General features: G+C 37.0%; 1 protein-coding gene across 1 annotated transcript in view; it reads right to left on the bottom strand.

Moving 5' to 3' along the window:
* Positions 1-206: 206 nt before the first annotated feature.
* Positions 207-22,263, bottom strand: part of TM9SF3 (transmembrane 9 superfamily protein member 3) — a 34,266-nt gene continuing 12,209 nt past the window's right edge. Inside the window, exons 4-11 of the mRNA XM_083131041.1 lie at positions 21,162-21,409; positions 20,613-20,744; positions 19,142-19,308; positions 15,972-16,197; positions 11,677-11,885; positions 7,721-7,867; positions 3,608-3,691; positions 207-783 (exon numbers count right to left, since the gene is read on the bottom strand). Of these exons, the coding sequence (XP_082987167.1) occupies positions 639-783; positions 3,608-3,691; positions 7,721-7,867; positions 11,677-11,885; positions 15,972-16,197; positions 19,142-19,308; positions 20,613-20,744; positions 21,162-21,409 (1,358 nt within the window). The 3' untranslated portion in view covers positions 207-638. The remainder of the gene's footprint in view (positions 784-3,607; positions 3,692-7,720; positions 7,868-11,676; positions 11,886-15,971; positions 16,198-19,141; positions 19,309-20,612; positions 20,745-21,161; positions 21,410-22,263) is intronic.

Below are 22,263 nucleotides of genomic sequence, written 5' to 3' on the forward strand. Positions count from 1 at the left end.
GACAATTACATACAAAATATCTTTTTTTATCCTATGAAAATGCTTAGTGAAGAAACTTCAAAGTGCTCTGACTGGGATAGTGACGTTCATTAAAGCAAGACAATCACGTATCAAGTCACAGATACATCATGATAAAAGAAAGTACTGCAACTTGAAACAAAAATAAGACTAAAGAATGGGTTTTAAAAAAATATATACAGATGCTATTAGTTTTTAAATGCATCATATAATGATTCAAACCAATACAGTAACTTGAATCTGCACTACAATCAATGATTTTTTTTTACTGTTGCACACAATAACCTAATCTTTCAAATACACCATCACCGTGGGAACTTGGACAAAAAAAAATGGTTCACATCCAAACGTCATAATCATATTAAATTAGTACATCAAGATCAATTTAACTTTCACAAAAAAGTTGTTTTAATTCCACCTCATGTCCCGCACACACACTCTCACATAAAAGTATGCACAAGAAAGCAATGCCCCACTTATCAGTGCCATCAAGAAAATATTCAAACATTCTGCACATCACTTAATTCGGTGTCCGCGTGTGGTGAACCCCACACAAATTAAACTCTTCCTATCCACAAGATAAGAACAAGAGATCCTTATTTAAGAATCCGTCGGGAGTACTAATCTATCTTCACCGTTGAATATATCTTCCTGACAAAAACACTTGTCCCCACGTAACCCACTGTTCCACACAAAATACCTAAGGCGAGGCTAAATAAAGCCATGTAACCAAAATAAAAGGTGGTCTGAAAGAGACCATACATCCTGCAAAAGAAAGCACGCAATTATGGCATGGTCAACAAGATATTAGATGGAGTAGTTACCACATTAGTGTATACAGTAATCTGTATAGTATCAATTATCTTTAGAGACATGCATATTTAGTTTACAACTAAAAACCAAAATGTGAAATAATATACTGCGATGTCCATCTTTCATGGTTTTGAAAGGTGTGGAGTACATTTCCCTATCATGGTCTTACGAAATGATGCAAAATAAACTCCAACATGAAATTTAAGTTTATTTACCAGCAAGAGTTTCTGATGTCTGAATTATACTGTGAGTTATGCAAAAACATGGAAAACTGATTATTTCTGCAGTAAAAACTTGAGAAGCAAAAGTGAACTACTTAATGGTGAAAACTACATAAATGTGCTAATACACAGGAAATATTTATTTTGTGTAATAAGCATAATTTTTCAAATCAAATTTGGGATATTATTTACAATTTCTTAACACTGGAATGACATTTTATACAACGTTTCTGATCCTGAAATGTGTTTAACTCAAATGTCTTATCTTTTATTTACCATAAATATGTGGCATTACTTATCTTACATGTAGTATCAGAACTCAAATGCAACACCAACCTTCTCATTAAATTAGTACTAGGCTATTGTTCATCATCATTATTATTACTGACATCATAAAATATGAGCATTGTATATTGTAATGAAAGTTTGTTGAAAGGAAACTGTCAATAAAAATTTGGTGCACTTTAGAACTTCACATATTGAGTTGTCCTAACCGGGCAACAAAAAGGCCTCAAAGGATCAATGTAATTGAAGGGTGTTTAACCACTGGCCTCAAACTTAGTGCACAATTCTGTCATTTGGTTACTTTTAAGATTATGAAATATAAATCATATGGCTTGTCCACAATTTTGTAATATAAATTCATGACTCGTCCAGATTTTCCACAATAAATCATTGGGGGGGGGGGGGGGGATGAATACATGAACTGTACCATATTGTAGGTAAGTAAACCTTCACTTATAATTCCACTTAACCAAGTTCCAGAACATTTTTTACTTCTTCTGTTAAATATAATACCAAGAAGGGAAACTCCACATTAATTGATTGAGGTACAAAGGAAGTAAGTAGCAGGGCTGAGTTTTTATGTGATACCTGCCACATACTGATTAATGACTAACAAATAATTCTATTCTAAAAAATCATAACAATTATAACATAAATAATACAGAATTATAGTAAAATTTAGTAATTAGGTTTCAGTGCACTACTATGAAAAATATTGATTTTTCAAAAAAAAATAAAAAAAAATTACATTTTCAGAACTTTTCCAGAAAAGCTAATTCCCTGACTTATCCAGGATTTCCAGACTGAAAATCACCCTGGAAAAATAAATTTCATGCAGTTTCATTATGTATGGCAAAATCTATTTCAGTCACTTAAGAAGGTAAATAAACCATTCAGGTGCTTCATGGAACACACTTGCAATTTTAAAGGCACGTGGCCACTATGCCAGCTGGCAAGACTGTAGGCAAAACTCGTTCTGCTTTGTCGAACTCTATAGACGTTCCCACAGCAGTGCGGTGTGGAGACTGGTTCGACAGTTTGTTGGCAGCACACGTGAAAATGCATGACAAGGACGGTTGGCAAAATTTGTGTTCTTTAAAAAGGAACAAATAAAACAGTTCTTTTTGTTTTAAAACATGTTAAACAAATGAAGTGTTTAAAACAATGCTAAAAAGACTTATTTTCTAAGAATGATGATTAATAAGGAATCTGTTAATCATCCAAGGAATGGCCATGTCTCTAGTTATAAATCTCTAGTTACAAAGTAAACACTTGATTAACTTCTTAAAATACCTATTTACGCTACTCTTAAATCTCAGATGTGAGCTGTTCGAGAAGGAAAACTAATCCACACTATCCACGTGCTAGCTACTCTGTTTTCCGAAATACATTCATCGTGAATGCAACAAAATACTGACAGTGCAGTGTGTCAAGTGCTGAACAAACCTGTTTCACCCATATGCTATTCAATTTTATAAATGTTTTAAGCACTTGTAAAAAAGAAAAAAGGAAGAAAACGGCCAGGTGTTTTAAACGTGCCCCATGGGTACTCATTCTGATATGTTTCTTTAACTGAATATACATTTTTAGCCACTGAACAGACTGTGCACAATAAACAAAATGACATAGATTGAATGAAAAGACAAAGTTAAAAACAAAGTTAAATAACCAGAGTATCAAATATCAAAATGTGTTTTAAACAAGTCTAAAAAAAGAAGTTACAACACTGTAATTTAAATGTCTTAAACACTTGTGAAAAACTATGTCACGTTTTAAAGGTTTAAAATAGGATATTGTTACATATACATGTTTTATATTTCTATAATGCTATAACTTGTGAGTCCATCCACTTCACTCCATGATCAAAAGTTGAAGAAACAAACAAGACCTAATTCTTTTTTACCCTGCCAGACACGGTCGGCGCCACTCTGTGCATCCCCCACTTCAAGCATCAGCACAATTTCGTTAGAAGAAAACCGTTACTAGTCAGGTTGGAATCGTCCTGGTAACTGACCTGTGTCGACGACACGCACCCACTTGCTCGACTTTTATGCATGGCCTTGCCAACTTGCATAGTGGGGACATGCCTTTATACTGGCCCTTATAAAATACTGGTCATCAGCAAATTTTATATCAGCACTTCATCAGACTCTGAAGAAAATTTCCATCAGGCCATCCAGAATATAGATACATTAAAATATACAAAATCAATAAAAATGCGAGCCAACAAAATCCAACTAAAGAAAATGTAAAATCTGGAAAGTACTTACTTGGTCTTGAAGAAGAAATAATAAAATGAATACAAATACACATAGCCTGACGTAGAAGCTGCAGCAAGAAAACTTGTCCATTGCCTGCAACAAATATTATATTATTGCTTTAAAAAATTAAAAATAATACGTATTACATTACAAAAATTACCCTAACATAGCTTAAAGATGTACTGTACGTTATACAGTATTACAACAGATGAACAGTACACATAGGAATAAAATGTTCTGCAAAATAATAATAATTTAATATACGAGGGAATATCAAAAAGTAATTGAGTAAATTTTTTACAGCCAAACTGAAATGTATTCACAAAAACTGAAACAATCCAAACAACAGTGGATGCAGTGGGCATTTCATATAGCAGTGCATACACCATCATCCATGAAGATCTTGGGTACCGCAAAGTGTCAGCGAGATGGATCCCCAGACAGATCACACCACAGCATATGGAGGACCGTATGGGATACAGTCTTGAGCATTTGCTTCGGTACCATAGGGCTGGAAATGAATTCCTCGACCACACTGTTACCGGGGACGAATCGTGGGTTTTTCATTACACCCCTGAACGAAAGCAACAGAGTATGGTATGGAAACACACAAACTTGCCCCCACCCAAAAATTTAAGAACAACCCAGTTCTGCAGAAAAGGTTTTACTTACAGTTTTCTAGGACAGCCAGGGTGTCTATTGTTGCTGATTTTGGGGTAAAAGGAGCAACTGTAAATGCTGCTGCATATTGTGCCACACTGGATCGTCTACGAGCTGCTCTGCGCCATAAACGTCCAACAAAATCTCTGTAGGAGGTCATAATTCTCCATGACAATGCTCGTCCCCATGTGGCTGCATCAGTGAAGCAAAAAGTCAATTCCTGACATTGGGAAATTCTCAAGCATACAGTCCAGACCTGGCCGCCATCAGACTTTCACCTGTTCGACCCACTGAAGGAACATCTTGCCGGCGAACACTACAGCGAAACGGAAGTTGTGACAGCCGTACATTGATTACGCGTCCAGCCAACGATTTCTACCACATGGGCATTGAAAAATTGGTGTCACAAATGTATAAATGTGAATGGATGATATGTGGAAAAGTAGAGTAATGTTCAACCTTCAAAATGTATATTTCAGTTTTTGTGAATACATTTCCATTTGGCTGTAAAAAATTCATTCCATTACCTTGTATATGTACATTTTGTACCCAGGACATGCGGATTTCATCTTTGATGGAATCGCAAAATTTGAGATTACACAGGCACATTTATTTTAAGTGATTTCAAGATGTGGAAAGTGCATTTTCCTATGTAAAATGTGAAATTTGCCAACAATACTTTCCCAGGGTCATGCTGCAAGTTATGCAAAGTCCTGAAACGTTGATTACTCTCGTTGCAATATGTAGAATGGAAAATACTCTTTATTTATTTGAAAATAGATGATAGAAAATGAACCTTACATGATTATGCCTATTGTGATGGAAATTTAATTTTGTGTAATAAATGTCAATTTTCCAAATTGGATTTGTGATTTATTCATTGCATTAACACTTTATAAATCAAATTTGAACCCAAAATCCACTTAGATTTTGTATAAAAATTTTGATTTTCATTGTTTGACACAAATATGCATCTCTACAGAGCTTGTTTCCGATCTATGGTGACAATTTCAAACTGCTCCTACCATCATGGCAATTGCCAGACAGTGAAGTTTTCACTGTAGGAGACTGGCACGAAGTGTAGTCATGTCCAGCCTCAACCACTCCTCCTGACAGGCTTTCCATAGCCCTTAAATGGTACGGGGTCTTCTCTGAGACAAGGCTCGTTTCAGTAGGCTGAAGGCGCAAAGTCCATCGGTGAGGCATCAGGTGACTTCACTGGAATGTCTGTGAAAGGAATGACACGAAATCCAGTTTCTTCTGCCATTTGTTGGAGGAAGAGGCGGGTTGAGCGAGATGTGTGACTTGACGCCTTGTCTTGATGCACCCACACACGATTCTAATCCCTCCCATAGAGATGGGGAATGTCATGGCAATAAACTGGTGTCAGGACGTTAGCCTGATAATAATCGGAATTAACCTTAGTATTTTTGGCAACCCAATGTATGGTAGGCTTGCCATTGTACGAGTATCCAGCAATGATCAAGAAACCTGTGCCAAAACTTTCCTTACATTCAGTGAACCATCTTTGAAAGTCCCTCGAACCTGTCGATCGATAAAAAATTGCACGTGGCTTGCGACAGTCATCAAGATAAACATATGAATCGTCCAATGTAACAAGGAATTTCCATTTTTCACCTGACAGGTGCCGCTCATAAAGCTTTAGATAGTTGGTGCGATGTTCCTGGATGTGTTTTGGCAAGAGCTTACGAACATGCCCCTTGCGTCACTTTTCCAAACCCAAATCACGGTGAATGATGGTGTGCACAGTCTTCAATGATGTTTGTAGCAGATTTGCGATACTTCTCTGTGTGGGTGGATTCTCCCTGGTGACCAGCGCCCTGACATCCAGAATTGTAGCTGGTGTGCGGCTAGTGGCAGGCCGGGAGTTGGCCTGTTTCTGCCCCACAGCAATCATCCCATGCCTCATCTTACCTGCCCCTTTCAACACCTGTGATATGCCATTTCTGGACAGAGTGAATCCACGCTCCTTGCATAGTTTTATAATGGCACTATAACTGTAGTTTACGTCGGAAAGTGCAGTTATGTAACCCTCCCAATATGCACTGATTTTCGGCCGCATTCTTCCCGATACACAATGACCACACCTGTCACACACAGTCAACGGTCTAACGTGCCCACACGACTGGCAGCTTCGTTCTCTTTTCACGCTTGGTGGTGCTGCAAAAAGTGTGCAATTTCGTCACCATAGATCGGAAACAACCTCTGTATTACACTATATTGCACACTTAATAATGCACAAAAATGAAATACCATATTTATACATGCATGATGCGGGTGTGTGTATAATGCAGACCCTGCTTTTTGATGGGGAAAAGTGACAAAAAAAAATTACATCTCATATATAATGTGCAGTACAATTCAGGTTCAAGAAATGCCTTTCTTAGTTGCAAGTCAAAGCTGTTGCCATGTGGACCAAGAGGAGAATATAGTCTTGGGTATAAAATGAATCATCAACCCATGCCATGCCCCCCCCCCTTTCCTCCCTTCACTGTGTTTAGCATCCCAAAGCTTTCACTTCTGTAACCACCTTGTTTATTATGTAGCAGAAGAAAGCAAGATCAAAATTATGTTATGCCGCTAACATACACAAAGCATGTATGAATTCTGCCTGAATAGTGTCACTCTTCTCGGTGTCGCAAAACGTTCTGCTACAAAGTGAAAAATCATGAGAATAGCCATTTCACTTTTATAGCTTTCTTTATTATTATTATGACATAGTGAAAACATCCATGTTTCAAGTTGGCTGTCCAAATTATTTCATGAATAATATGCACCACAGATTTTGCACGCAAAAAAATTGGAAAAAAGTGTGCATTATATATGAGTAAATGCAGTATTATCATCAGAATGGTTTGTGTACTGCTTCCTTTGCCAAATTATTATACTCTTCATAACAGGGACAAAATATGGGTTGCAATCTAGATTAAAAAAAAAAGAATGGTAGGTGGTATTAAGGCAGTAGGAGGTGTAGAGGTAATGATGCTCAATTTCTAAATCATAGATCAAGCTGGAAATGTGTGATCTGATCACTATGTGCCTGAGAATAAAACCTACATCACCCATATGACGACACTAAAGTTTACAAATTTTCTAGTTAATTTATATTTTTCACAGTTCCCTTAAATAATTAACAGTTCAATTTGGAAGCAAGTGTGCCTTTAAATAATTTCAACTAATCTTGAATACCACAGATGTTTGTAAATTTATTCCACTAATATTTTCTGTTACCTTATTATCTTTTAACAAGTAAGGTTAACAAGTAAGGTAACTAACTTAGTGTCTGTTATAACAGGTAGTTATAAAAAAAAAATATTGAGTAACTTGATGTTATGCAAGATTTGTTATGCTAATGACAGATTGTCATTGTTTTTTGAGCTTACATAATAATTAACAAAATAAAACCAGAAATAACACAATTTATTTCTAAACATTACTCACCATCTGTAATCCTCTGCATTTAGAAGGAAGTAAGTGCAGACTATAGTAACACAGACAGTAACAATGATGAGGATGATGAATACTAGTAACATGAATCCATACACATAATAAATTTTATATGCCCAGAAAGATGTGAAGATGAAGTACCTGAAAAAAAAAGTTACAATAATTTTATGATCCTTTGTTATGTGGTCCTGAAAAGTGGGGAAATACATTTTTTTATTACTTTGTTTCCTTAGCCTTGACAGCTGATTCACATTTTGCAATAAACTTTTTCATCTTTGGCATCTAAACATGATGTATTGAATGTCAAATGGAACCAACTGTACAAGCTCAGCTTAGAACTGAAAAGTATTACTTAAAATTAGTCAATATCTTTCTAGAATTCAAACATCTTGTGAATTAAGCAAAACACATGTATTTTGTGTATTACAGCTTTTTCAAGAAAATTATATATGACTAGGAAAAAAATTCAATACTCCAGTATTAAAGTCAAGGACACACAATTATAGTAAACAAAAATTGACAAGAGCTGTAAAAAAATTTTCATTTACATCAGCTGGACATAACTGCACTGGAAAAATGTTACGATATTACTCTGCATGATAAATGGAAACATAAAAGGCCGTAAATTGATAAGCTACTTGACCCACACAGACTCTCATTCTGCCGCCTCTCCGATGACAAGGTGAGGTCGTCGTTGCTGCCTTCCAATTGAAGATGTCACATTTGATATCTGGTGGAGGCACATTGCATAGGGGTTCAGGTACCATCTTAAACTGTAGGTCCAGTCCCAATTAGCCTAACTGTGCATAAAGTGGACTCAAATTCACTAAAACAAAAACTCAAATGTGTGTGTGTGGGGGAACAAGGACGTATTTCCCCAAAAGATTTATCAAATACTAAAATTAAATAATGAAAAATATATTCGTTTAGTCGTTGTTGTATAATTTTCTCTGAACTTATTGTAAGACAAGGATTATATTGGGATCATACGGCTTTGAATGACAGAAAGGACGTATTTAGGGGGTCCTTCCCCCCACCCCCCGAAATACTTGTACGAAAATTAATTATGAAAATAGCTATACTCCTTTAGCATTTGTTGTAATTTACTCGGAACTTATTGTAAGACAAGGATTATATTGGAATCATACGGCCTTGAATGACAGGAAGGACGTATTTAGGGGGTTCGGATACCCCCCCCCCCCACACACACACCCGAAAGACTTATTAAGTACGAAAATTAATTATAAAAATATACTCGTTTAGCATTTGTTGTAATTTACTCTGAACTTATTGGAAGACAAGGGTTATATTGGAATCATACGGCTTTGAAGGACAGGAAGGATGTATTTAAGGAGGCGGTCCAGACTTACCAAGTACTAACATTAATAAATACGGAGAAACTAGTACTCACTTTTATCCGCGAAGCTGTCTTTTCTTTTTCGATTAATTTCAGTGGCCATTGCCACCATCCTCGTTGGAACTTGCTGTACTGTTGCTTGGCGCGCGTCTTTTGTTTGTAGTTCTCTGGCTGCCGCTAGGTGCGCTGTTGTTAACTGTGCGTCTCTGACTGTGTCGTCTGATATTTCCGGGCGATAACTGTTGTAGTAGGGGGATCCAAGTGTGGTGCGCTTGCCCGCTGTCGATGTTTAGCTCGTGCGGGAAGTGCATTATGGTGTGCGTTTCCTTGATTTTGGTGTCTACGAGCGTGTAGGCAATGTGTTTGACTTGAACCTTTTGAATTTTATGGCTATTGTATTTGATATGTTTAGCAAGACCAGTAGTGGGTTGGGCTTTTTTCGCATCTGCTAGGTGCTGTTGGATTCTTTCATTGACAGATCTGATGGACCTGCCGATGTAATGTACCTTGTATTCACACTCTGCATCGCATACACCTGGGTTATCAAGGGGGGAGAGGAAGTACCATTTGTTCAGTTTATCAGCTATTTTGGAATTGGATTTGTGCGCTACTTTGATGCCATATGGGAGAAGGGCTTTGGATATGCGGTTGGAAATGGTGGGATGGTAGGGGAAATACAATAGCCATAAAATTCAAAAGGTTCAAATCAAACACACTGCACACACGCTCGTAGACACCAAAATCAAGGAAACTCACGCCATAATGCACTTCCCACATGAGCTAAACATCGATAGCGGGCAAGAGCACCACACTTGGATTCCCCTACTACAACAGTTTTTGGCCGGAAATAGCAAACGACACAGACCCAGATGCGCTGTTGAGCAGCAGCCAGAGAACTACAAACAAGAGACGCACGCCAAGCAACAGTACAGCAAGTTCTAACAAGGATGGTGGCAGTGGCCACTGAAATTAATCAAAAAAGAAAGACAGCTTTGCAGATAAAAGTGAGTACTAGTTTCTCCGTATTTATATACTACCGCGTCTCTCTTTTCCCAATTATGAATACTAAAATTAAGTAATGAAAATATTAGCATTTGTTGCATAATGGTTATTACTTTCCTCTGAACTTTTTACACAGCAAGGATTACATTGGGATCATACAGCTTTGAATGACATTACAAAGAAGATTTATGTACACTACTACTAAAAATAATATGCATAAAATATTAATCAGTAACTTATTTTTCTCCAACTACATGTAACATCATTTTTGTTATTCGATAAATATTCAATTATTCATTTATTTGACATTAATTTCATTTGCCAGGTCACTTGTTTTTATGTAAATTATTCCGATCTTAACTACAGGTAAGCTACGCAATGAATATGCACTCTTATATCTCTATTCTTATACAGTCTTTTTACCTAATCGTGTAATAATAATATAATATTAATTTATGTATTGTAATTAGTATCAATTTGATTTATAATTATTTTATTATGAACATTATTATTATTAATAATAATATTAATAATATTGTTATTCCTGAGAGACTTGCTTCAGACTCCCCAGACATATTTCTAGATACGTGCCTGGGGGGGGGGGGGGAAGAGTGCATGCATTTAATTATGCAAAGAAATCTGTTTTCAGAGTGCTCATTCACGAACAGCTCTCAAAAGTTTAATGTAACTGAGACACTAAGAAGAAGAGAGGGGAGTATACACACATATACATATATAGTATATATATTGGGACATTCATATCTTCACCTGCATGCAAAAATCAGCCTTAATTGTTGTGCTTTGAGTGTTTCTCATCTAGTTTGGTAATACAGTGGAAGGGACCAAGTTGAAAAAACTTAAAATGTGGTGGAAATGTAAATCGAGAAAATCCCATGGAATGAAAATTGAATGTATGAAGTAGGAAAATGCAAAATCCAGGAACGTAAAATTGGGGTTCAACTGTATTTCACAAAAATATGCTCATTTTGCAGAAAAAAACAAGTTTCACATTCATGTGTGAATAAAATCCATGCATATTTCATCACTGGAGATGCCATTATGTGCAGGATCCAAAAGAATCACATAGTTTTTCACATTTTGCACATTGCAAAAATTCATCGTCCCTAATTACATAATTACAGTGAAGTTACATGCCTTGAAAAATACACCATAAGATAATGATTTGGCTATGCAGGAGCATCATAGTTACACTTAGAAGGGGTTATTTCTTTAAGGTAACATTTGATAATAGTCTACCTTAATTAGGACCACTTGAAAAAGTCTTGAAACTGGGATGAAATATGATTTTTAAGAATACAAAAAGTATACCCTTTTTATCATTTTGTACTAACTTGACAGTTCCATTCTGGACATGGTCGCCAATATGTTGGTCATCTCTACTCAAATTTCCCCTGTGATCACTCAACAATAACTTCCTAATGGCATCTTACACCCCAATTTATTTTATACACAATAATTTGTCCATTAATAGTTGGCAAACATTTACAGTACATAACAGCAATTGTGTCTACTAATCACTTACAGTTCTACAAGCTTCACAGTACATGCAATATTGGAAATATTAACTTACATTTCAATGAAAATAGATCCGAAGGGCAGAACCCCACCAAGAAACACTATGACCCCTGGCTCCATGAACCACTTCTTCTCTGGGATTGGGCGTGGCACTGCATTGATGCGACATGGGAAATCTGGCTGCCCTGCAAGGTTGCGACCCAATACAGTTCCCACAAGCGTCAGGGGCAGAATCACAAACAAACAGATGCATGTCACAGCAACCTACAAAGCAACGAGATATTAGAAGAAATGCATGCGATAGTACAATTTAATATCTGATCAGAACTTAAAACAATCAGACTATCTTTGTGCAAATATTGAGAATCAAGTGGAGAAATTTGTCAAATGCTGTGAAATGACAGCCACCAAATAGAGTAAAATTCCATCTATTCCTACATTCCTAAATATTTTTCTGAACAGATATTTTAATAAACTTGAAACAAGATTATTTGTAGTGGAATCCAGATTTTACATTTAATGTAAAAATGATACAAAATTTCCCTCGATTTTAAGTTTTTTCAGCTTGGTCCACTGAAAAACGTAAAATGAAGGTTCCACTGCACTAATTCTTTTTTCATCAGTTTTCTATTTTTACGATTTAGACTACATATAAATTACAGTCAACTCTCGATTCTACGACCCCGGGTATAACGACCCTCTCAAAGTAACGACCCTTTTCTCGGGAACTGTGAAAAATTTGGAAAAAAAAAGTTGAAAAATTGAAGGAAATCGGCTGACAAATGCGTTGTTTTTTCCTCCACTCATTCCCTTTACGAGCGCTCTACCTCTCACAATTGGGTCTGAACTAAAAATAGACACCATGATTGAGTGATATCCAATAGCACTTGACCTCTGCCCTCCCCTCCCACAAGCGCACCAATGTTACCCCGCACCCGACTGCCGCTACCCAACGGGCCAGGCTTGTTTTGCCATGCTTGCTCTTGGATACGCGAGAAGAGAAGATCGAATATGCTTGGATGTTATTTTAAATCGACTTGACTTGTTTCCTTGTCCTAAGAGCTGCTGAAAACTCGCGGGGGAGGGGGAGCAGCCCGAAATGACTGCTGGACTTGCAGTCTTTGCCAATGTGTATGGCAGGTCAAGCTCTTTCATCGATAAATACACCACCTTGAGAGATAAGATCGCAGGAATGTTCGAAAATACAGATGCATGGCACCTGGAAGTCTGGCCCATCTGTCCAGCTCTGACCTAGAGTTCAGCAGGTTCCCGTGAGTGAGCAACTCTCGGCCTTGTAGCCGACAACTTCCAGTAACCGCTTTCATTCAAAACGTGTTCTTTGTTCCCTGAAACACTTCATAAAAAAGCGAAACTGTTAAGAGATAATCAAAACCACATAGGTGAACTAAAGATCGTCAACCCGCTTAATGCATTGTCATCCACGTTTCCACAAAAGTTTAGTTTGATCTTACGTGCATCATAACTCCTGTTTTGAACTTCATACGTTTTCCTAATTGTGTCGATGTTGTAATATCTGCCAAAAAAGTGTTCCGTTGGCTGACTGACTTCTCTCTCTTTTCTTGTCAGCAAACGTCAGGGGGGGGGGGGGGCGATGCAGATTGTTTCAACCACGATTTTCTTGCTGATGCGGGCTGATTACAGGCGAGGGTGGAAAAGGACCCACCCTTCTTCCTTTCCTTTGACGTCTAAAATGGGGCAAATATTCTTGAAAACAAACAAAACCCGTAGAACAAGTAAAAAAAGTGACCCTCCCCCCTTTCCCCAGCTCATTCTCCACCACTGGTGTGCACGGCAATGTTGATAATTGCAGAATTCAGGTTTTTCTTTAATTTTTTTTTAATGCTGTTGTCTGCATAGGAAATATTGCCCGTATTATTGTCTGCTGCATGGTAAAACGTAAAGCAAAGGTCATTTCTTTCTTCTTTACACTGCTGTTAAAAGTTCCGTCTTCGACAGTTGCGTTATCTTTAAAATGCTGGGATTTTTCTCTTCTGCCACCTGTTGCTGGAACTTCCAGCCGGTCTCCTTATTTTTACGATGCAACTGGCGCCAGTGTTTTGTCTAGCGTCTGCAAAGCTCTTGCTTGCCGATAACAGCGATGACTCATCCAGCGCGAAGGAAAAAAGTTGTTTTGAATCTCGCAAAGCTGTTTTGATTTGACAATAACGAAATTCCCCGAGAATACTCCTAAATCCAACATTATATCGTCGATTAACGAGAGAGAAAATAACGATCTACCATTTTGATATGTGAAAATGCACAGTTTCATAAAGCTTGTTTTCAGTTCATTTTATGCTGATGGGCTAATCGGGACTAAATATACAGTTTAAAGTGAAATTCAATTCCAAACCCGAATGATTATCGACTGCCAGGCTGTTTAATGACGTGTCCTAGAATAGGCATCATCGCATGGGTGAAAACACATCGCAAGTTGCACGTTTCCTTTTTCACGCTGGATTACAATGCAAGTCAAGGAAGAAGTTTGGACTGCTCCCTTGAATGGGGAAGGAGGGTGAATGAAGTTGGTTGAAGCAAAGAAAAGTGACTCTTTTAACGATGTATTTTACACAGCCGAACCAGAACAAAAATTACAGCCATGCCTTTAATTTTTTTTTGTCTGGTACCTAGAGAGGTTGTGTTGTTTCTCCCGAGAGATCTAATCTTACCAGTTAATCTTGTAACAGACGATGTTCCAGTAAACCCGTATGAAATCCAACATTCATTCTGCCCGATTATCTCCCGACTTTTGCTGGCACCAGTCTGACTGGTGTCAAGATTCTTCGAGTTTCGCTTGCAATAAGGGAGAGATTGTTTTCCTTTCCATTGGTCTCAGTGCAAAGGGGTTTCTCATGAACTACAATTGTAAGAATTTCCTGGAAAAGCAACGACTGTGCACAATTGAAACAAAGTAACATTATTTAAAATTCTCTTTTGTGAAAACTTTTTCATGTTCTATTTTCCTTCTCACAACATGCATCCTGTGCATAACAGGTTGTATAACTACCAGGATAAATGGTGTTGCCATCTCCTAGGCATCTTTTTGTCCGTTTTAGCTCCCTTTAAGCTGAAAATTGGTGCAAATTCCAATAACGACCCCTTTGAAATAACGACCCTTTTCCCGGGAACTGTGAAAGGTCGTTGAATCAAGAGTTGACTGTATAGTGGAACCTCAATTATATGAACAGGGTGTTTCAAAAAGAATCTCCCGATTTAAAAAGGCTATATATTTTATATTTATCAAACCAGAAATTTGGAATTGCTTTTAAAATACACAGCTATACATAAATTTATACATACAAAATGTTCATAAGTGCTCAATGTGAACCCCCTTTGGACACTCGGCATATGTCCATACGGTAGGAGAATTCAACCCATACAGATGCGAACATGTCTGGAGTCTCTGCTATCAATACTGCTGTGATCCGATTTCGCAGTTCATCTACAGTAGTCATTGGAATCAAGCTGGAACTGTGGGAAAAGCCAGTTCTCACCATACTGTCGCCGAAATTCACGCTGCGGATTCACACACTTCAAAGCACAGTACACAGAAAGCTTTTTGTTGCGACCATCTTGCTTGAATATGATGCGAGCGCCAGGGGGAGAGGAGGGGGAGCATGCTACTGCTACCTGCCGGAAATTATGTGAAACTCACAAATATCCTCTTCCTAACAGTATGTTGTTCAATGTGTTTTAGAGAACGGTTACAGAGTTAAATGACTTCGAAATCGGATAATTCTTTTTGAAACAAGGTGTATTTCAAAGGACTGTGGCTAAAGAACTCATAGCGTAGGGAAATAATATTCTGGAAAAATTTAATACAGTTTCGGTTCATTCAAAAAAGAAAGTTAAAATCTATTAAGTGAGAAAATGTCAAATCTGGGAACATAAAATCAGAGTTCTATATTTTGCTAAAAACTAAATGTTCTGAATTTAGTATAATATATTAGATGCTTCCACATGGCATCCGATCCCTTGGAGATTGCAACCAATCACTGACCATGCCACTGCTTTCCACTGCATCAATTAGAAATAGAACTCTAGGAGATCATGTATATCGTTTCCTACCAGAATAAGAATACTCTCGGGTTATTTCTAAATTAATAACATTGGAATGTACTTCCATAATAATTGCAAGCTCCAATACACATAGACCTTAAGATAAGACACAGAGATCCTTAAGGATGAAGATTGTGGTAAAGGTAAGTTCTGGGTTCAAAACTTAATTAAGCTTCAATATTTCACTTCCTTTTCAATCAGCTATATGATAAATAAATTACTGCTTTGGTATAATACTGTGTCATCTTATACAATGTGAAAGTTTGTACTCACCATAGTTCCGAATGGTATGGCACGTGATGCATGGTAATAAATGGCGATGAAGTTGATGAAGAAAGCTGTTCCGCAGACTAGGGCAGGAAGCATAAATGCAGACAGAAGCATTTGCCGGATCCAAATTTTCCCACCCATCCGAGCGTATAAACTGCCTCCAAAGTAGCCATTGATGGGAGATGTTGCTGCATATACGAAGATTGCAGTACTCAAGAGAGAGCCACGCCTGAGGAAATGGGAGAAAATGAATGCATCATAAGTACATTTCATGAACATATGACCAAACATCAAAAAGGTGATTCGAACTGCTGTGATATTTCAAATACTGAATAAATGTAGGTGGTCACTATTATCAATAACTTTAGAAGCAGAAACTAGCAGTTCGAATTTCGTTTCTGACTTCAGTTATTACGAAGTATCTATCATACTTTGAGAGTTGAACCCTCAAATCAGTACAGATAAAATTGTTTAAACCAGTTGCCTGTAAGAGACCTGAATTTTACTGACATCCAGGGTTTGAAAGAAAAAAAACCCACCTGAATTGGGTTTTTCTGCTTCAACTGGGTTTTGTTGAGCTTCTATAAATAAAATGTGAATACATGTAATACATGGTGTTTCCAGGCTGATGATACAAACTTTCAGAGACAATGGAGAATGGCACATGTATCAATTTGAGATAAGGAACCCTGGTCCGGAAACTACTTAGTCGAAAGTTATAAGCGAAAATCGGTGTATGAAGATGTAATACTTTTATTACCTGCACAAGTTTCACAAGCTGCTACATTCACAACAGTTGTTCAAAGTGGTGTCCCCCAGCTTTGCTGCAGGCATGACATCGTCGCACAAAGCTCTGACGAACCCCTTGGAACAACCCTGGGGTCTTTTGAACAATGTCACAGGCAGCGAGAATTCTTGCCAGGAGATCCTCTTCAGTCTCGACAGGTGCCTCGTACACAAGACTTTTCACATGACCCCAAAATAAATCAAGTGAGGACGCACTTTGAACAACTGTTGTGAATATAGCAGCTTGGGAAACTTGTGCAGGTAATAAAAGTATTTCATCTTCATACACTGATTTTCGCTTATAACTTTCGACTAAGTCGTTTCCGGACCAGGGTTCCTTATCTCAAATTGATACATGTGCCCTTCTCCATCATCCCTGAAAGTTTGTATCATCAGTCGGGAAACACCCTGTATAATTCACATTTGTAATTGCCGCTCAACCTACCCACTGCACTTGTCTGCCCTGCACACCAACTTGCAGACCACAACAAACTGCTAAACCATAGTAATGTTTATTTTTTATCCTTTATTCTCTTATGATTTCCTAGTTACCTCTGTGCCTCTGTGGATAGCAAGTTTGTATGTTTGAATTGATATTAGCAGATGTTGTATCAATAATGGATACATTACGAAATAAGATACATTACAACTTTTGTCAGAAGCATCAAGAGATCAATTGCAAGTGTGTACTATTATCTTCAGTCACAAGCATAATAAAATAGTGATAGTGTAGATAGCATACATAGTATTCCCCGATAGTAGATCAAAAGACACTGACTTCAGACCTGAGTTCAGTGACTTTTATTTCTTAGAATATATTTCATATGGGGACTGAAAGCAACATATTTTCATTTGCGTAGCATTCTTCATTTAACAATTCACACTAGCGCCTCAACGATAGTAGTTACAGAGAAACTGACTTCAGATCCGAGTTCAGCGACTTTTATTTACAGCTTTGCTTATAGCTTACATCTACAGCTTAATATAGGCCTACGTAATTTCTTAATACTGAGTTCTGATATTTTGTTCTACGTACTTCATATCAATATTACAAGTGTTGTGCATTTTAGATAGTAAAATTAATCTCGAGTTATAATGACAGTCGTGATCGCATTGTAAGAATCTAAAATGCAATCTTCATTCACATCTATGACATTCCTTCATTTTAGAAATCATTGAAATACCAAAGTTAATGAAAAAACCCACTGGGTTTTAAAATGGGTTGGGCCCACCTTGGCAAGCCCTGCTGACATCTACATGGTAAGGTAAAAACTTATTTGTTCCTCAATGTTTTCGAATCAAACTAAATCTTGTTAGTCGACAGTAACTTTAGAAATTTTTATTTTGCTTCCAGTGGTGCCGAAACTAGATTATGGACAAGTATTATTTACGTATTTTGTTAGATAAAGAAGTTGAAGATGAAGAAAATTAGGAAGCAATTTCTGCAACAGGGAGTAATGGCAATCCTATGGCAGTGGCATGAATTGTGGGACATTTTTAGACAAAAACATCATTTTACAGGATGTCAGAGGTTCAGAACAACCTTCATCATGTTGTACAGGGTGATTCTTATAGAACCGGCCCGAGAAACTGAGATGAAATATAAAATATACCACATACATATTAACGTAATTTATACATGATATGTTGTGTGTTAGCAATCGATCCTATCACCCAGTATGTGTGCACGAGAAACACTCGCTGTTCAACAGTATACTCCATGACTGTCGCCTGGGTACTGCAAATACGTCAGGTGTCATTGAACCTTGCAGCATAAGTGTCTGCCACCTGTTGGACCATCAACACACCATTTGACTCAGCACGGTCCACAGATTATTATGTCATAATTGTGAACGGTTATATGCACAACCTGCAGCATTAATTGCAAATTTATCAGGCCGGTTCTATAAGAATCACCCTGTACTTTCTCTCTTATTGCTCTTTGATCAGTAAGTGATCATCATTAATGTGGGGGGAAAATAAGGTATGCAGAACAAACTCAAGAAATGACCAATTTAAATACTGTTTGGAGTATAAATATGGGCATGCATATTTCGCTTTTGACGAAAACAGGAAATGTGAAATAACTCATTGTAATGTTAATTTTTTCAGGTTTTTTAAAGGTATGAGGTGCATTTTGTTACCATGCATTTTGTTACTATATAAATGTACTATTAAAAGTGAGATGTTAATTTTGTGCAGTAAACTCAGTTTTTTAAATCAAATTAGGGTTTTATTCACCATTTTAACAGTGAAATGCCATTTTACATATAGAGTTTTCGTTCCCAAAATATGCCCAGTTTTTGTACCATGTTACAACATGCATCACAGTTTGATGTTAAATGCTAATTACAAACAATGGTTCATGACACAAATGAAGCTCTTACTCAGTGTATAATTCTCCCATAATAGCAAATACTATGACGCATGATGTGACCACAGTAACTTGATATCCAGATCCTATCAAGGCTGAGAACAACATGGAGTGTGAGGCTGGTCGAAATACATCTCCATGTACTTGCTTCCATCCATATTCGTCTCCTAGGTCTCGCTCCTACAAACAAAAAGTATATTAAGCTATGATTCCATAAGAACACTCAGTAATATCAAATTTACTCAGAGTACCAGAAATAATGGAGTGCAGCTTATTTAAGCATAGACAAGCAACTTGAGAAATCAAGGTTTATTTTACATCATGTTCCTGTGTACATTTTCTGTCCCTTTTGGTTAATCGTGATAATAAGGATAAGTGACAAAATTAATGAACAGACGCTCACTAAGAACAACCATGCCCACACTGGGACTTGAACCTGGGAACTTAACTAATCAAATAGTTAAGTTAACAAGATCTAACTCACTTGGCAACCGAGCTGCCCACAAGCTCTATTCTCAGGATGGTATGGCACATGCAATGCATACAAAAATGAATGAAGAGACTAACAAACATTACAACATATTTTATGTCATTTTTTCACAAAATAATACAGATAAGCTTTATAGTCTGAACAGAAAATTAGTATACTTTGACCTAGTTGTCTGGGGTGATTTACTGGAGGAAATTTATTTGTGAAAATAACGTATGCAACATGAACACACTACACATATATACAGTGGAACCACGATTTTATGTTCACATTCAATCTTGATGGTCCCAACATAGCAAAATGTTACAAAATTTTCCCCCATTTTGCATTTTCCAGCATTTTTAGTTTTTTTGGCTTGGTGCCCAGAAAACCTAAAATCGAGGTTCCAAAATTTTTATGTGCCTAAAGTACATATGATTTTTCCCCTTTTCAAAACTCTGCCCTGTCGATTTTTCTGCAGAAACCAACTCTATCCCTGCCCCAAAGCTGCCTTTTTTCTTGTCCCCACGATTTATAGCTGTGGTTTCAACTGGACTGGTAGACTCACTTTGTGATTACAAAAACTTTAAAGTATATTTCAGCATATAGAGGAACTCTGATTTTAAATTTCCCCACATTAAACATTCAATCGTCGTGGTCCCAGTAAAGTTATTTTTTCTGGATTTCACAGTTCTTCATATTTTCAGGCTTCTATCTTGATCACTCTGTAAAAATGTAAAATCTGTAATAATTCAGGTTTTTCCCTAGTTTTTACTGCCAATACAGCTTTAATAATACAGTACAACCTCAATTTTATATTCTTCAAGGGACCAAGAAAAGAAACTTAAAATGCAGGAAACAGCACAATCTTGTAAAATTGATAACATTTCAACCTATTGAGACCATGAAGATGGAATGGGTTCCACTGTATTTTTCAAATACAAACAAAACAAACTTCAAAAATAATGCTCGTCATAAAGAGTTTATCTGCAAGCCCACGTCTTCCTAAGCTTACCATATCATCCAATTCCTCATCTTTACTGTAACGGGCATAGTCCTTCCTCAGAGTTCTCATGAGAATCATTGACACCAAACCCACGAGGAATATTACCATCATAAAGCTGTTAAATATGCTGAACCAGTGTATCTGTAAATACATGCATAAAATGAATTAGTACAGAGAAATGCAAAACATCATGCACAAATTTACAAGTCTTCAAACAGTCTTCTATCTAGAATGGTAAGTCTTACTTTTAAACTACCATGGTTAAAGTGTACATATACACCATGGAAGACAGAAGACAGAACTGAAAACAGTGAGTATTATGCTACACATTTCACCATGGAGGGAGTTTGTTATTGTAATTATAATGTGTGCCAAGTGAGTTAAGTCTGAAACCTATTTAGCACCAGTTTGGTAAATAGTTTGCCAAATTGTATAATGTAGCAAATAGTCAATGTGTTACCATACAAAAATTACCAGCTTCTGTTGTGTAGTGGGTAGGCAGGCGCACTGCACAAACAGGGCCCTTGAAATCAAATCACTTTAATTTTAGAAACTCACCCTATGCTGGAAAAAGTTAGGATCTAAGTACTTGTCAAATCTGTCTTCAAATTTTATGTTAGACTTCTTCCAGTTAACTTCGTACGTAAATGGGATCTTGGCATTCAGGGCAAGTTTCACTTTGTTTTCAGATGTCAAATTCACATCCACAATCTGTTTTCCGTTGTACCCTATGTCAAACTTCTTGTGGGTCCAAATATAATAGCTGTACGAGCCTCCACCATTGTCCTCTACTTCACCAACAATGCCTGTAAATGACCACAAAAACAGAACTTATTGTGTAATCCAACTGTTTGGAATCTATAAATGATAAGAGTACACTAATTGTATGACTGTGCTGATTACACACCTTGTTTATTTTTTTATTTAACAAAGTATTCCACATACATTACATTAGCCATTTTTTATTGGAATGTACTAACAAGAGAAGTATCTACAAAGTAAAATTACACACCGTTAAGTGAAAGATTTTTACACAACAGCATTCTAAAACGTGTTTGATTTTCACAAATGTATATTTTGTTTGGTAGATTATTGTACTAACTGGGTAGTCTGCAGAACAGGGAACAATGAATGAGGCATGATCTAGGCATCTGACAAGAGAAAATTTGAGTGCTTCTTGCTGCGCGAAACAGCGCACGAAAGAGAATTTTCCAGAAAGGCCAAGCACTTCTGATCTTGCCATTGGCTATTTTATGCAGTAATATATGGTCTGCCAGTTTGTGTCTATCGTGAGGAGTGTGATACTTAGCATTTTCAGAGAACAGTATTCAATTTTAGTTGAAACGAAAGATTTGTAAAACATAACAAAAGAGCAGACCCAGCCTAAACATGGAACCTTTAGTAACTGGAAATGTGCTGAGAAAGGCAAAGTTTCTCATGAAATACAGTGGAACCTCGATTTTACGTTTTTCAGGGGACCAAGCTCAAAAAACTTAAAATGCAGGAAAATGTAAAATCGGGGAAAAGTTTATAGCATTTTGCTCTATTGGGACCATGAATGTTGAATGCATAATGCGGGAAAATGTAAAACCGAGGAACGTAAAATCAGGGTTCCACTGTATGATGCCTTCGAACACAATTATTTTTCCATGAAATATTT

The sequence above is a fragment of the Lepisma saccharinum genome, chromosome 11, assembly GCF_977018435.1.
Source record: "Lepisma saccharinum chromosome 11, izLepSacc3.1, whole genome shotgun sequence".
Lineage (NCBI taxonomy): Eukaryota > Metazoa > Arthropoda > Insecta > Zygentoma > Lepismatidae > Lepisma > Lepisma saccharinum.